Consider the following 17430-nt stretch of genomic DNA (forward strand, 5'->3'; position numbering starts at 1 on the left):
ACAAAAGCATATTTGTCCGCAGGATCTTTTCTTTTATTGAGGTGTCAGAAGTGGACATTTGATCAAAATTGATTTGAATTGTTTCACTGGTAGATTAGAGTGAGAGGTCTTGGTAAGGATCTTTTGATTGTCACCTTTTTGTTGTTTTTTTTTTTTAAGACAAGGTCTTGATTTGTAGTCTGGGCTAGCTTCAAACTCAATCCTCCTGCCTCAGCTTCCCAAATGCTGGGAAATATCTTTTTAATCTTTAATACTTCTATTTGCCTTTGAAAGTTGGTTACATAGATTTAAAAAATAAATGAAAATTTCACCAAGCACAGTGCTGTACACCGGTAATCCCAGCCATTTAGGCTGAGGCAAGAGCATCAAAAGTTTGAGGCCAGCCTGGGTAATTTAGTGAGTCTGTCTCAAAACAAGAAAACCAGAAAAACAAAATTTCAGGGTGGTTCTCGTTGCACAGACTTTCTTATAAAGTAGAAAAGTAATGCACTTTGTTTTTTTTTCTGAAGGGGCCTGTCCATAACTAAATGTAAATTACTATTTACTTTTCCTAACAATCCATTGGTAGACATTGGTCACTTTATAAAAAATTTAAATAAAGACTTTTCTTTTGAATTTTTTTTTTTCTTTTTGAGACAGGATCTTACTATGTAGTTCAGGCTAGCCTCTAACTCACAGTGATCCTCCTGCCTCAGCCTGCTGAGTCCTGGGATTATAGGCAGGCACCACCACACCTGGCCGAATTTAAGTTTTATAGACTCAAATTTTTAATTCCTAATCCTGAAATTCAAGAAACAGCTGAGGCAAACTTTTTAGCTAGCTTATTTGTCAGTATTTCCATGTTTTTTGATTTTATAGAGATAGCTTTTTATAAAATGTAGGGAATTACCACTTTCGCAAGAATAATCTCTTTTCTACTCTTGTTAAAGTACACATTTGTACTGGTAGGGTGATTTCTAGCAGCACCTTTGAAATGTCGAGCAGGTCGTTTTCTGTTCCAAAAGTTATAACGTTTTGCTAAGTCAGATGAAGCTTGTTATTTAACATGCTGATTTGTGTTACAGTCAACACATTCTCTAGATGCTTTTTTCACAATACTGCTGGAAAACACCCAAGATTTTAGTATTTCCAAATAAATGTTTGCCTGGCATCTCAGTAGGCTCAGTTTATGAAGCTTTATTATGTGTGGTAGTTCATTTATGTGAACATATTTCTTCTGTGAAATGGTTCAGTGTAATTTCCTGCACAGAATACTGGTAAATGAACCTATTAATGATATAATTATTTAAAATATTGGCATTTAATTGATTAGTGAGGAGCTAGGCTCATACACTTTTTTTATAGCACAACATTTATTGGTACATTTTATCTGCATGGTTTTTTTTTTTTTTGGTACCAGGGATTGAACTCAGGTCCTTGTGCTTGCAAGGTAGGCAGCCAAACCACTGAGCTAAATTCCTGGCTATTGGTACATTTTAGACATATATAATGATAACACTCATCATGGGGAATTTGCACCTGTACATGGTACATTCTGCCCCTTTTTTCCCATGCTCCCCCCAACCCCTCTTCTCCTACCTATGTATAAAAGCTTTGTTTCCATTTTTTCTATTTTCACTTTTTTTTCTTGTCCCTTCCTTTCTTTCTCCCTCCTTCCTCCCCTTGTTCCCCTTCCCATTTGACTATTTGCTTCTCATTTCCCAATATCTATTAAACATTTTAGTCCTTATTTCCACTTTCAGTTTCTCACACCAGGGAAACAATGTATTTAAGCATGTGTCTGATTTATTTCACTTAAGAGTAGAGTCTCAGGGTCCATCCATTCAGCTATAAATGCCTGAAGTGCATTCTTCTTAATGGCAGAGTAGTACCCCATTGTATAAAAAACCCACATCTTTGTTCATTTGTCAGTTGCTGGGCATGTGGGCTATTTCAAAGATTCAGCTATTATAACATGTGCTGCTATAAACATGGATGTGCATATGTCACTGTGGTATGATGCTTTTAATTCTTTTGTAAAGATGCTAAGAAGGGGAAAGCTGGGTCAAATGGAACTTCTAGTTTGAGGGGTTTTGTTTTTTGGTTTTTGTTTTGGTACCTGGGATCAAACTTGGGACCTTGTGCTTTTGAGGCAGGTGGTAGAACCTGGCCCTCTAGTTTGAGTTTTTTGAGGAATCTCCACACTGATTTCCATAGTGGTTGCACCAGTCTACACTCCCACCAACAGTGGAGAAGGGTTCATTTTTCCCCCACATCCCCTTCAGCATTTGTTATTGGTTGATTTCTTGATAGCAGCCATTCTTTCTGCAGTGAGATGGAATCTGAGGATTGTTTTAATTTGCATCTCACGAATGACCAGTGATGTTGAACATTTTTTCATATATTTATTTGCTGTTTCTACTTCTTTATCTGACAAGTGTCTTTTCATTGCAAATGCCCATTTTTGGATTGGATCTTTAAATTTGGGGGTCTGATTTTTTTTGAGTTCTTTATATATTCTAGATAATAGTCCTTTGTTTGATGAATAGCTGGTAAAAAAATTTTTCCCATGCTGTGGGTTGTCTCTTCACTCTGCTGGTGGTTTCTCTTGCTGTGCAAAAGCTTTTTAATAAGATTAGGTCTCAGTCGTTGATTCTTTGTAGTGTTTCCCCTGTGGTCTGGGTTTCATTTGTGAAGTCATAGTCTATTCCTATGTCCTCAAGTGTTCTACCTATTCTCTCTTCCAGCAGATTTAGTGTTTCTGTTTTAATATTTAGATTTTGATCCATTTTGATTTTAGGTTAGTGCATGGTGAAAGATATGGGTTAAGTTTCAATCTTTGGCATGTGGATAGCCAGTTTTTCCAGCACCATTTATTGAATAGGCTTTCTTTCAGTGAAAGAGTTTGGCTCCTTTGTCAAAAATGAGGTGGCTGAGTGTGTCTGGAGTTGTTTCTACATCTTCTAGTCTGTTCCATTGATCCTCAGATCTGTTCTTTTGCCAGTACCATGCTGTTTTTATCACAGTAGTTTTGTAATATAATTTCACGTCTGGGATTATGATACTCTCTGCCTTTCCTTTGTTGCCTAGAATTGGGCTCATACACTCTTTACACCAACTTATTTTGTCATGTATTCCGCCTTTTATTTCTAATAAGACATGTTTTATCTTTTATAAATATATGCTTTAAAGAATATAATTGAGAAATGAAGCAAACTATGAGTAGAAATTTTGTCTGAATATTACTGATCATTTACTTGCATTTTCTAATTTCTACTTAGAGAACCTTACTTATATAGACTAAAACTATGTTATTATAAAAATATGTTGGATCACATAATGAAATTCAACTTTTAGTTTCTGTTGATTGACCAGAAGTGTCAAAATTGTGTCTTTAGAAATACACACACACACACACACACACACACACACACACACACAGAGCATTTGAGGATTTAACTGATCTATGTCCTCAGCTGTTTTTATTAAATTTTTTTAAAATCTTGAAACAGGGTCTTTAAGTTGCTCAGGGAGTCCTTGAACTTGAAATCCTCCTGTCTCAGCCTCCAAAGTACAATAGCTGGGACTACAGACCATGCATGTGCCATGGCTCTGGCTCATCCATTGATAGTTTTTATTTGAACGAATTATGATTGTTGCCAAATGGTGAGATTTTTAATTCTGTCATTTCTTTACATTTTCTTTCTTTTGTCATATTCCTCACGTCTTTCACACCTTTCCCTACTGAAGATATTTTCCCAGGTGAACTACCTGAATGTTGGCCTTTCTTTAATGTTCTGCATTTAAGGGAACTTGGGTTAAGGCACAAGGGACCTCCAACATCATGGTTAAAATGGAGCTCATTTTCCCTTTTCAGCTCTCTGCTTCTTGTTTTGTTGGGTTTTTCTTTTTCTTTTCTTTTTTTTTTTTAATCATTTGTCTATCAGTTCTTCAGGCCAGAAACACAGTTGTGTCAGTTCTGCCCTCTGTTTTCTGACCGGCTTCTGCCGTTCTTCCTCCTAGCCAGCTGTCCATAACTGGTGCTCTCAGCTGCATTCCCTGAGTGCTTCCTTTACTCAGGTACTTATCAACAATTATCTGGACAGTTACAGGTCTTTCTAATAATGCTGTCTCCATTGTGGCAACTTTTCTGTTTATCCTTTGCAGTTTTGCCTGGATAATCATTCTAAAACAAAAATGTGATTTTTACTGATTCCCCCTCCCCCACTTTTGATGTAGGATTTTGCTGTGTGGCTCAGGCTGGCCTCAGACTCTTTTGGCAGTCCTTTTGCCTGAGCTCCAGTGGTGAGATTACAGGTGTGTACCACCACACCCAGCATAGGCCGTTCTTAAGCACTCACCTATCTAAAGCTCCTTGGTGTGGACAACAGGGTTCTTCAGAGATGGCCTCTAACTTTTGTATTCTTCTTAAAGTTGTCCTTCTCAGTGGTCTTTTTATCCAGCTACCCTCTTCACTGACAAATTGGCTTCTTGTAGAGAGGTTGGGAAATTTTCTTAAAAGAACTAGATGGCAAATATATTAGGCAATGTAGGCTACATATGGTCTCTGTGCCATACTTTTTTATTGTCTTAAAAGACGTTTTTAAAATGTAAAAACCATTCTAAGCTTGTGGGCATGCTAAATAGGGCAGGCCAGTTTTGGCCAGTTGTAATTTGTGGGTCCTTGTTAATTGCCAAATAAAGCCATGTGTCATATTTTTTCATTATGCTCTCTATATATAGGCTGTTGATTTTTACCGCATGGAATCTCTTCTCTTGCAGACAAGACTCTTTCCCATCACCCTTCAAAAATAAGGACACAGGTTAATCTCTTAGGGAATCCTATTCTGCTCTTGTTCCTCATTCCTTTTCTTTGCTTCTGTGTTACTGCTTCCTTAATGGTGTAATTATGCTATAAGTTCCTTGATTAGAAAAAAATTTCTTTTTATTTTTGCATCTTCCTTGCTGTTAAATGTTTTCACTTGATTTAAATTGGAAGAAAAGTTTTAAAAAGTAGAAATGACGTGAAATGGGATGTGACTGATTGGGTGTGTAATATCTAATATGGTTATGTTTTTGTAATTTTAAAAAATACAGTTTAAAAAATAATTCCAGGGCTGGGGAGTTAGCAAGTGGTTCTGCCGGATGCCTAAGAGGAAGGTCCCGAGTTCGATCCCCAGTACCAAAAAAAAATTAAATAAAATAAATAATGCCTCTTCTGATTTTTCCCTTGTCATTTAAAATTTTAATGTAATTTCAGGCTACGAAAATAAAAGTAATAGAGTCAGTTCCTGTGCAATTTGCCACCCACATTGTCAAGTGAAAGTCAGAATTGAAGTCCCTCAGTTTCCCATCCTTTCTGGCATGTTTATCATTCCCTGCATGTTTTCCTATCTTGAATCATATTTAATGTATCTAGAAACATTACATTTAGCACTTTGTAGATTGTGCATCGGAGAATTTAGCCAAGCATGAATTCAGTCAACCAAGGATCAGAAAAATAATTGTATCTGTAAACATTTGTCTTGTCATTTCCCTAAACAGTGTTGTATGACAACTACTTACATAATGTTAACATTGTATTAGGTATCATAAGTCATCTAGAAATGACTTCAAGTACATGGAAGAATGTGTGTAGGTTATATGCAAATACCATGTCATCTTATATAAGAGAATTGAGTATCTTGAAGAACAAATTCATAGATTTGTTTCTTTTATAATAAATATACTTTATAATAAATGATCCATGTTCTTTTTCAACTTGTTTTTGCTATATGTTATTTTGAGATTTAAAAGATTAACTATGCGATCATCGTGATCCATGTTTATATGTAATTTCAGTTAGATCATTTTGCTGCATTTCATCACTTCTGACATCCCCATCCCCCTATTTTAGCATTTTCGAAATTGACACACATCTTAAAATCAGTGATTTTCAGCCCTTAGAGCTGGTAATTTTCTTTTTGTGGTACATATAAGATTGTACTATGAAGCACACTTGTATTGTGTACTTTGTATTATATGAATAAGCCATAATATGCATTTCCGGATATTTAGGTTACTTTATAATTTTTTTTACCACATACAGTGCTGCAGTGAACATTTTTTATTTCTTTTGTATGTGTGAGCATTTCCCTAGGCAGAAGACTTGTGGCACCATAGAATATGTGCATCTTTAGCCTTGCTCTCTAAAGTGATTATACTTTTCATCTAATGCATAAGAGTTCCTGTTGCTTTATTTTTCAACACTGGGTATTGCTTAAAGTCTTTTGGCTTGTATTCTCTGAATCACCCATTGATATCTTTTACCCAGTTTTCTACCAAGTTTTGCCAAACACAATGTGACTTTAGGTCTTTTGTCAGTTAGGTGTTTTGCAGATAATCTTCCTCATGTCTGAGGTTTTTATTTCTAGCATTGTTTGATGAATGAAAGTTTTAAATTTTAATAAAGTCAAAATTTGTCAATTTTTTCATCTCAGTGTGTTTTTTTTGTATTGAAAGAAAGTCTTTCTTTTTTTTTTTCTTTCAAGGTTAATTAATTTGTTAAAACTGTAGCATGAGGGGCCGGGGATTTAACTCAGTGGTTCTGCCACCTGCCTTTCAAGCACAAGGTCCCCAGTACCAAAAAAACCAAACAAACTGTAGCATGAATTTTAAACTGAAAGGGATACAAGTTTAAATTTTCTGTGTAGGCTGACCAGGGTGTATGTAAGCATTTGGAGACATTTAGAGACTCAGATTTTTTGGTCTTTAGTCTTCTTTGGGATGCAAAGATGCAAGTATCTATAATTGGTGAAGTTTTTCTCCTCTTTTTTATATTTATCCTCCTGAAGGAGATTGTGGCATTTCAGTTGGAGAATGACAAGAGGTTTTGAGTGTGAAACCATTGAAATATATCGAGGGACAAATAAAGCATTACAAAATTCTCATGATAAACAGGGTATAATCCCAGCACTCTGATTGATTGATGCAGGAGGATTTGAATTCAAGCTCAGCCTGGGCGATGTAGTGACCTAGCAAGACCGTCTCAAAAATTAAAAGAGCTAGGAATGTAGCTGAGTGGGGAGGCTCTGGATTCAATCCTCAGTCCTGAAAAAAAAAATTGCAATACATTCACAGATGATCATTCTGTGGCTACTATTTGGAAATTATTAACTGGAAACAGCTAGGTTGTTTGCTTTCCCTTCCTTCTTTCCTTCCATTCTTCCTCCCTCCACCCCTTCTTCCCTCTCCCTTTCACCATACTATCAGGTGAACTCAGGGAATGTAGCCCTTTTTGTTTATTTAGTTTTTTTGAGACAAGATCTCACTAAATTGCCCAGGCTAGCCTGGAACTTGCATTCCTCCTGCCTCAGCCCCCTGAGTAGCTGGGATTAGTGGCCGACACCATCATTTCTTTTTGTGAAAAACTTCCTTTTTCATTTTGGATGAGCTAGGGTGAGGTGGGTAACCATACTGTTGGGTCACCAGTTAAGTCCATGCACTATGTAAAGTAGGCCTAACTACTTTAACTTTGTAATACAAAGAAAAAAGCAGAATGATTTAGGGTAAACTAACTTGATTATTTGAAAAATAGTACACAAAATTTACACCCCCCCCCCCCCATATCTTGGTCGTTTTCCCATTTGCAAAAGAACTTAATGAGTTTTCATGTAAATTTTGCCCTGGTACTCGCTATTTTTTGATACTAAGTGCACAAGCTAGAACTTATCCGTGTCTGTTGCCTTGTGGCTTGCTACTCTTTCATTTTTGGTATTCTTTAGGCCTCCAAGAACCAATTAATGACAGGTACCAAGGTACTACTGTAGTTGTATAACTCGTGGATTTAATAACTCACTATATAATTAAATTAGTATTGTGATGTTTAGTTAGATCCCTAGCCCTTTTTTCTCTTATTTTTTAAGACATGGTCCAGGCTGATCTTGACCTTGTGATCCTCCTGCCTCAGCCTCCTGAGGAGACCGGGATTACATGTGTGTGCCACTATGGCCAGAATTTTTAAGACTTTTAAGAGAAAGACCTCTTATACTTCTCTAAAATGTTGAGAATTTTTCAGTTGAAGTAGGAATGAAGTTCTAATATGATTGTTAAATAATACCATTTTATCAAAATAATTGCTGGAAGAAACATTATTGACATCTTATTATTTGTTGCCACTGATTGATTAAAAAATTTTTGTTGTCTTTTGGGTTGAGGTCTTGCTATGTAGCTCAGACTGGCCTCAAACTCCTGGTCTTCCTCCTGAGTGCTGAGGTTATAGCCATAAGCCACTGCTTGTGAATATATTTTTAATTATTTTTTGTGGTAGTGGGGATTGAACCCTGGTTTGCCTTGAGCTATATCCCTAGCCCCTTTAAAAAAATTTTAGCTGGGCATGGTGGCACATGCCCGTAATCTCAGCACTTGGGAGGCTGAGGCAGGAGGATCGTAGTGAGTTCAAGGCCAGCCTAAACTATATAGTGAGACTCTCTCAAATTTAAAAAAAAAATTTTTTTTTTGTCTTTTTGAGACAGCCTTGCAAAGTTGTCCAGGCTGGGCTGGAACTTTCTATCACCCTGCCTTAGCCCCCGCAGAGTGCTCGGATTACAGGAGTGTGCCACCATGCCTGGCATATTCAGTCCTAAAACGGAAGGAAAATTCTGTCACAGGCTACAACTTGAATAGACCATGAGGAGATTATACCAGATCACAAAAAGGCAAATATTATGTGACCTTACTAATGAGGTATACCTAGAAAGTCAGATTCTTAGAGCAGAAAATAAATGGTGGTTGCTAGGGGTTATGGAGAGGGAAGATAGAGAATTACTGTTTAATGAGTACAGGGTTTCAGTATGAAAAGAGGAAAAGTGGATTGGATGCTGGTAATGATCACATTTGTGAATGTACTTAATGTCACTGAACAGTACACTTAAAAATGGTTAAAGTGGTAAATCTTTAATCTGTGTTAAGATATATAGATATGTCTATGTATGTGTGTGTGTATATATATATCTATATATATCTATCTCAGGATTTTTATTTTTTTAATTAAATTTTTTTTTTTTGGTACGGGGGATCGAACTTGGGTCCTTGCATTTGCGAGGCAGGCGGTGGAACCACTGAGCTAAATCCCCGGCCCGTATGATGATTTTTTAAAAAAAGATTTTTAAAATGGAGTTTTGAACAAATAGAAAAAAGTTGAGTAAGGAGGATCCAAAGCATTGTTGTCTTTAATTAAATGTATTTGTGATGCTATAGTTTAATAGAAGCCTATTCCATGTGCAATATGTATGCCTGAGTGATAGAAAATGATTAAAAAATTTCATATTAACCAATTGAATATGTTAGTAAAATATTTGTTACCTCTCCGTTTTCAGAAAGCATGATGAGTAATAAAAAAACATTATGAAAAGATCTGTAGTTAGTAGTGGTCAGACCCATGACTGGGTGTCAGTATTGTTGTTACCCACTGATCCTTTGGTAATTGTAAAAGATTTTTATTTGGTAATTGTAAAACAATTTGGGTAGGGTTCAAATGGTACTTAAAAGTTTGGAGGATTAGAAAAGTAAGGCCTATATTTTTAGTCCATTTGGTCTGCTATCAAAAAATTCCTTAGTCTGGGTTGTTTATAAAGAGCTTGTTTTGGAGGCTGAGAAATCCCAACATCAGGGTACCATCAGAATCAGTATCTGGTTTATTCTTGCTCTCTGCTTCAGACATGGCACATTCTAGCTGCGACCTTCCCGTGGTAGAGGCAAACAAGGTCCTTCAGGCCCCTTTTATCCCATTCTCAATGAGATAGCCCTCATGAACTCATCACCTCCCAAAAGCTCTACATCTTTTTTTTGGCCATGATTGTGGGGATTGAACCCAGGGCACTGCATATGATAGTAATCACTAAGCTAAGCTACGTCCTCAGCTCTTTTTTTCTTTTTCTTTTTTTTTGAGACAGGGTCTCCGTAAGTTGCCCAGGCTGATCTTGAACTTGTGATCCTCCTGCCTCAGTCTCCCAAGTAGCTCAGATTACAGGCATGTGCCACCACACCTGAAACTGATACCTTAAGACAGTACCATCATCACCTTGGATGTTGGGTTTCAACATACAAATTTTGAGAGTACATAAACATTCAGAACATGGCATGAAAGCACATGAAATGATTAAGCCTGAAGAATGGAAGCTTAATGGTGGCTCTAACAGGAGTCTTCACTATCCTCTGAGTAATATTTTATAGGCAGCTCTAGTTCACAAAAGGATAGTATTTCAAAACTTCACTCCTCAGTCAGTTGATAAGAAAAAAAAAGTCATGAATAATATAGGTATAGAAGATTGCATAGTATATATTGATTGAAAAATAATAGGACATAGATTATAACAAAAAGTGTTTTGGATTCCATGGGCTTGAGTTACTTCTGTGTTATATTCATAAACACCAGGTATAAGATAATCTTATTCCATCATTAGTTTATCTGATTGAGGATAGGAGAAAGGTAAGACTTGATACCTGGATGTGGCAGGCACTTCCAATGGTCAAGTTAGTAATCTATTGTTCTTAATTATAGTCCATTGTAACTGTCACCAGTTCCCCCTTTTACTGATGTGGTATATATTATGTGACATTCCTATTGGTGTTTATTTTCTAAAGTCTCCTTTGAGAATGCTCCCATGAAGCACAGTGACTAAGAATAGGTTGGTTAGTAATAATGATCAACTTTTTTCTAAGCTTCCTTTAGTTGCCTGAAGTTGGGCCCCTTGGGCTGATTGTTTGCTTTCTAGGTCGGCATGTTTAGAAAGAAAAGATAGGAGCAGCAGATTCAGAAGTTATAGCCCTTTAATTTCTCTGAGTCATTTGCTTGGATCTCAGCTTTTGTTCAAATACAGCAAACCATGTGGATTGATTTAAAGTTGTGTGCATTAATCCTGTTCCTTAGAACTTCATCTTGTGTTCAAACTTGAGGGTACTGAATTGGTAGAACCTGAATTTGCCTAGGGTTTTTTTTTTTGGCCTAGGGTTTTGTTGTTGCTTTTACAGACTAAAGTTAGTAGTTCTCATATTTTAGTATGAATCAAAATGGCCATGGGAGAGCATATGCTTATACCTCACTACAGACCTATGGAATCAAAATCTGTCTGGATGGAGTTTTAATTGTATGTTTGTTCGGTTATTTATTTATGTTAAGGAAAAATGTAAACATATTCAGAAGTAGACATGATAGCATTGTGAACACCTACATATCCATTATCAAATTTCTATAATAAACAGTTTTTGGTTAGTTTCATTTTATTCATATCTGTGACAACTTTTCTGGATTATTTTCTTTTGGCTGTGCTGGAGATTGAACCTTGGGCCTCATTCTTGCTAAGCAAGCGCTCTACCACTGAGCTGTATCCTCAGCCCTGTTCTTTATTATTTTGAAGCAAATTCTTGATTATTAATTTTCTTTCTAGTATTAAATACATTTTAATAGGTTAAAAATTATTGAACAGGTAATTGATGTACATGGTAAAAAATTAAAGGTGGTGAGAAAGGGTACACAATGAAATGCAAATCTTTTCATTGCTCCAATAGTTTTGTTATTCTCTTCAAGGCAAAAACTCATAATTTCTTTATGTTTCTACAGATATTCAATACTTATGCCAGTATATATGTATATACTATATATATGTATATATTAAGCTTGGGATAATAACTATAGTAAAGTACACACGTTTGTTAGAATCCTGTTTTTTTTATGTAACAATGTCATCTCATTAATCAGGGCATACAAACTTTTTTTAAGATACTGTGCTGTATAAAGCAGCCACATGTATTAGATTGAGGAGTTTGGACAGGCACTATGGAGATGTCTTGTCTCTGCTGTCTAGTGTCTGGAGACAGACTGGGTTGATTCAACGACTGGGACAGAACCAGCTGTAGCCTCCTTACACTTTGGCGCTGGCTGGGAGAACTCAAAGACCAGAAGAGCTACCCTGAGCATACATGTGACCTTTCCTTACGGCATGGTGGTCTCAGAATGGTCAGACTTGTCACAAGATGGCTCAGGGCTGGAAGCACTTGTGTTTAAAAACAAGGCAAATGTGCTGTTTTCTGAATTGGCTTTGGAAATCAGTCACACAGTGGTATTACCTTTCCTAGAGTCCTGTCAGTCAAAAGAGTCACCAGTCTAGCCAAAGGAATGTGGAGGGATGTCAGTGTATCCCACAATTGATAGAGTGACACATAATTTGTGGGCAGTTTTGTGCATGGCATGTGGTGTGGTGTTGGAGATGGAACCCAGGACCTCACAAATGCTAGGCAAGTGTTCTACTAGAGTTATAGCTGTAGCCCTATGATCATTTTTTTTTTTAAGCTGTCAGAAAGGGGGCTTGGAAATGATCCCATATTACATTTGAGAAGTGAGATAACAGGTCCAGCAGGGGTTCAGAACTTTCTCAGAGCACAGAGCAAGTGGGAGAGGATAATGGTAAATGAGGCTTGGTGTTGGGGTCAGCATCTGGCTCAAGTCATTCTGTGGACTGAACCTTGGTCAGACAAGCAGGTTATCAGTTAGTGCCACCATGACTTACGTAACAAACTGCCCCAGAGCACCATGGTTTGCAGCAGCCGTTCTTGCCATCCATGTGTCAGTGGGCTATGGGGGAGCTGATAGGGTAGACTCAGGGCTCTGGCTAGCACCGCTAAGACCACTGCAGGTACAAGGATGCCAGAGTTTCCTGGAAGACAAGTAGAGTTGGATTGTTGCTGCCACAAACCAATGAGTGCTCACAGCTGCTAGCAGCTGCAGTCATCGCTAGTAAACCAGATGGCCTGTTGAAATGTCATGTTCTAGGGGATCCTCTCACCTATATGGGGAATCACAGAATTCCTGTTTCATTTCACCCTACTGACAAGCCTCCACCAGACTTCAAGAGATACCACATGTTGTGAATTAGTTACAGCGGGCTGGCTAGTAATGTCATCAGGGACCTCGGCTCTTTTAATCCTTATGTTCCGCAATGCCTTGTGTGCTGAGTTGTCTTCTGGTCTCTTGCCTCATGGTTCCAAGATGGCTGCTCTATATCTTCAATTATAATGACTTCTGACCACTAACATTCAAGGAAGAAAGAATAGGACTGCTCTCATTCTTTTTAAAAGACTGCCATTGATCCATATATCAAGATTTATTTAACTGTTGCATTCTTGATGGATATTTTGTTTATTTACAATATTGGGTTGCTTAAAAATACAGAACTGCCATAAATATTCTTGTACTATATTTCATTTGCTTGTATTTCTAAGTCAGCAGATGGATCCATTTGCAAGTTTGTCAAATACTGCTAAATTGCTCTTCCATCATCACTATTTGCAGTGTCCTTCTAGAATATTGTCTCTTGTTTGAACTCATACTTTCCTTTAATTTTACAAGTATACTTGTTTACTTAAGAGGTTGTTTATGGTGCTGGGGATTGAACCCAAGGCCTCATGTATGCTAAGCAAGCACCATACCACTAGTATGTATATTTATGATAGCTGTTTTAAAATTTTTACCTGTGAATTATATCATCTGTCTTTCTGAATCAATGAGTATTGGATATACAAGTGGTTTGAAAATTAAGAGAATCATAACAATGCCCAACTATTGAAGATAACATTGAGAAACCTCACAAAACAGCGTATTAATGAGTGAGTTTGACATATTTAGAATTGTCAGTGTGGCTTTGTATCATTAAAAGAATGATAAATTAGTGAAGTATTGAAAACTACTTTGAGTATATTTAAAGGATAGAAGTCACTGGCATTTTAGTAGCTGAAGTGGTTTGGAACTTGAGGATTTCAATTTGTAATTTTCTGTTACACAATGAATATTGGTGTCTTAATTTGTCTAATAAGGTTTTCCTTTTCTGTTATTTTCTTGTTTCTTTTCTTTTTTGAAATAAGATCTCACTGTGTCGTCTAGGCTGTCCTTGAATTTGCTGTGTAGCCCAGCTGTCCTCAGATTTGAATTCCTTCATTCTCAATCTCTGGAGGTGGAATTATAGTATACCACGAATCCTAGTTCTGATTTTTCTTTTTTCCTTCATTACTGGGAATCTAGGATCTTCATGCTGAGATATATCCCCAGCCCTTTTTGGTTTTTTTGAGATAGAGTCTTGCTGAATTGCCCAGGATGGGGTTGAAATTGTGATCCTCTTGCCTCAGCCTCCAAGAGTGCTGTGGTTGTAGGTGTATGCCACCACTCCCAGCTTCTAATATGGTTTTGTAGCTGATTTTTTACCAAGGCCAAAGTCAATTTAGAATGTGGTAGATAGTACAGAGGAAATTTTTAGGAATTGAAGGAGGTATGATTTGTGCCATTTATTTCAAGTGTAATGTGTCCACTTTTTCTTTTCGCCACATCTTCTTAGCTTTGTGATCTTGGGCCAGTTAGCAAGTCCCTCTGGATTTTAAGTTTTTTTAACAGAAAATTGGAAAGATACTGCTTCTATTAAATAAAATATTACAAAGAAAACACCTGTTTAGTTTCATAGGTGGTAGCTCTTGTTATTTTTAATATTATAGATACATACCATGATGGTAATGTGTTGTTTTTGAGTTAAACAATTGATGTTTGTGATTTGTTAAACTAGTAGATGATTATACAGTTAATACTATACAGTTTTAAATTGTGAAGAGTGAAGGTAGTTTGAAGTTAATCCAGCCATCAGAAATTGATTAAACAATTGGTAACTGGGCACTTTGATTCAGGAGTGCAAAGGAGAAGAATATGGGGACTGCTGTGAGAATTCTTAGTGCCCAGCTCTGCCTGGAGCGGGACTGCTGAGTGTGTATGTCTTAGGACAGGCTTTAGCAAGACGGTATTACATTACTTTGATCTGAATCCAAAGGAGTTTGCCAAATACTTAGGGGCAGATGTTCAAGGACATAAAGAGAACATGGGAGTTTCTGTATTTGGCTTATCTGCTTTTTTTTTGTTTTGAGATAAGATGTCAGTTGTCCAGGCCTCCCTTGAATTCCTTGTGCAGCCTAGGATGGCCTTTATCTTGTGATCATCCTGCCTCGGCCTTCTGAGTACTAGGATTACAGATATGTGCCACCACATTCAGTTTATCTGATTTTTTGTATACTTGATAATTTGCATAAGGATTTTACCCCTAATGAAATTTTCAGATAATTTTGTACAAGTACAAACCATGGACTATTACAGTGTTCATTTTATCATGTGATTGTTTTGACTTATGTTTATATATTGTGTGATAGGCCAAGTAGTTGGATGGTACATTGAATACTTGTGTACCTACTGAGTTTTTTTAGTTGTGGTACCGAGGTACTGAGGATTGATTGCTCTGTGTGTGGTTTGAGTTCATATACATAAGTCAGGAGGTACTGGATTGATTCCATAGTATATAAAACATAGGTTGGTAAAATAGCCATAGTGAAGAAAATCAGTTACTCCAGTAAATGTTAAATCCCTTTTCATGTCTATGTAAATATTATTTAAAAGATCATTATGTACTCAGTGGTCATGGGGTCAGAATATTTGGAATTTTACTCTCTAACCTCATGACTTTTTAGGTATAGGGATAAAAGAATAGAATGTCGTTGGGAACCTTGATTATTTTAAATAATATATTTTTCAAATAGAAGACTAAAGACTTATTTTGAGAGACATTTAAAGGGATATCCATATAATAAAATACAAAGTGAGAAAACAGGCATTTGTGAAGGTAACTGAGTAGAAAGTCATTAAATTGTCTTTGTAGTATGATGCCCATTAAGATCAAAGGATAATACTGTATATTTAGCAAATAGAATCCAGGATCAGCTGTTCATGAAGTGGTCATCCTTTTTTGTTAAAATCCCTGCCAGTATTTTAAAATATACTTTTGAGACGTGCATAATTAATTTTTCTTCCTGAGGCAGTTCTTCAGCTTTAGGTTTAAAGAATATGACTGTAAACTCTGTTTATGTGATACACATTTTCTGTCCTTGTCATTGGTTTATAAATATTAATTTGTTGACAGAAAACTTTACTTCTGCTGTAAGTATACAGTTTAGGGATCTGTACCTTTCCTGGGGAAAATGTTTGGCACAGTTTCTGTGGCATGTCTTGACCACTATAGCTCTTCAGTAAATATTTCTTAAGTGAATGAACATACTTTGACACTATCCCAATTCTTTATGTAGTGTACCCCAAGTAACTGAGACACAAATTAACTAATATGACAATATTGAAGGTTTTTAACTTTCATCAGGGAAAAGAATTGTAATGGATTATTATTATTATTATTAAATAGATTATAGTGTTGACCCTGGAAAGTTTTCTTCTTGAGATTTTAAATTGAGAGAAAATTATGATGTCGTTAGTTAATATTTCCTTTTTTTCTTTTGTAGGTATGGCCTCACAAGTCTTGGTCTACCCACCATATGTTTATCAAACTCAGTCAAGTGCCTTTTGTAGTGTGAAGAAACTCAAAGTAGAGCCAAGCAGTTGTGTTTTCCAGGAAAGAAACTATCCATGGACCTATGTGAATGGTAGAAACTTTGGAAATTCTCATCCTCCTGCAAAGGGTAGTGCTTTTCAGACAAAGATACCATTTAGTAGACTTCGAGGACACAACTTTTCATTGCAGACAAGTGCTGTTGTTTTAAAAAACACTGCAGGTGCTACAAAGGTCATAGCAGCTCAAGGGCAGCCAGCTCCAGTGGAGGCACCTCAGATTGGGGTGTGGCGACAGAGGTTACATTTCCTAGAAGGCCCCCAGCGATGTGGATTGAAGCGCAAGAGTGAGGAGTTGGATAATCATAGCAGCGCAATGCAGATTGTTGATGAGTTGTCCATACTTCCTGCAATGTTGCAAACCAACATGGGGAATCCAGTGACAGTTGTGACAACTACCGCAGGATCAAAACAGAATTGTACCACCGGAGAAGGTGACTATCAGTTAGTACAGCATGAAGTCTTATGCTCCTTGAAAAATACATATGAAGTCCTTGATTTTCTTGGTCGAGGCACTTTTGGGCAGGTGGTTAAATGCTGGAAAAGAGGGACAAATGAAATTGTAGCAATCAAAATTTTGAAGAATCATCCTTCTTACGCCCGTCAAGGTCAAATAGAAGTGAGCATATTGGCAAGACTTAGTACAGAAAATGCTGATGAATATAACTTTGTACGAGCTTATGAATGCTTTCAGCACCGTAACCATACTTGCTTAGTCTTTGAGATGCTGGAACAAAACTTATATGACTTTCTGAAACAAAATAAATTCAGTCCCCTGCCACTAAAAGTGATTCGACCCATTCTTCAACAAGTGGCCACTGCACTGAAAAAACTGAAAAGTCTTGGTTTAATTCATGCTGACCTCAAACCAGAGAATATTATGTTGGTAGATCCTGTTCGGCAGCCATACAGGGTGAAAGTAATAGATTTTGGGTCCGCCAGTCACGTATCAAAGACTGTCTGCTCAACATATCTACAATCTCGGTACTACAGGT

At 36.9% G+C, this 17430-nt stretch overlaps 1 protein-coding gene across 10 annotated transcripts in view; it reads left to right on the forward strand.

Moving 5' to 3' along the window:
* Positions 1-17430, forward strand: part of Hipk3 (homeodomain interacting protein kinase 3) — a 137872-nt gene that overhangs the window by 44381 nt on the left and 76061 nt on the right. For all 10 annotated transcript variants that reach the window (XM_087205539.1, XM_004852070.4, XM_004852069.4 and 7 more), the window contains one exon: positions 16330-17428. In XM_087205539.1, coding sequence (XP_087061665.1) covers positions 16332-17428 — 1097 coding nt within the window. In that variant the 5' untranslated portion in view covers positions 16330-16331. Of the gene's footprint in view, positions 1-16329; positions 17429-17430 lie in introns of those variants that run through there.

The sequence above is a fragment of the Heterocephalus glaber genome, unplaced genomic scaffold (genome assembly GCF_053883595.1).
Source record: "Heterocephalus glaber isolate CG9 unplaced genomic scaffold, H.glaber_assembly_v1.0 deba00000594, whole genome shotgun sequence".
Lineage (NCBI taxonomy): Eukaryota > Metazoa > Chordata > Mammalia > Rodentia > Bathyergidae > Heterocephalus > Heterocephalus glaber.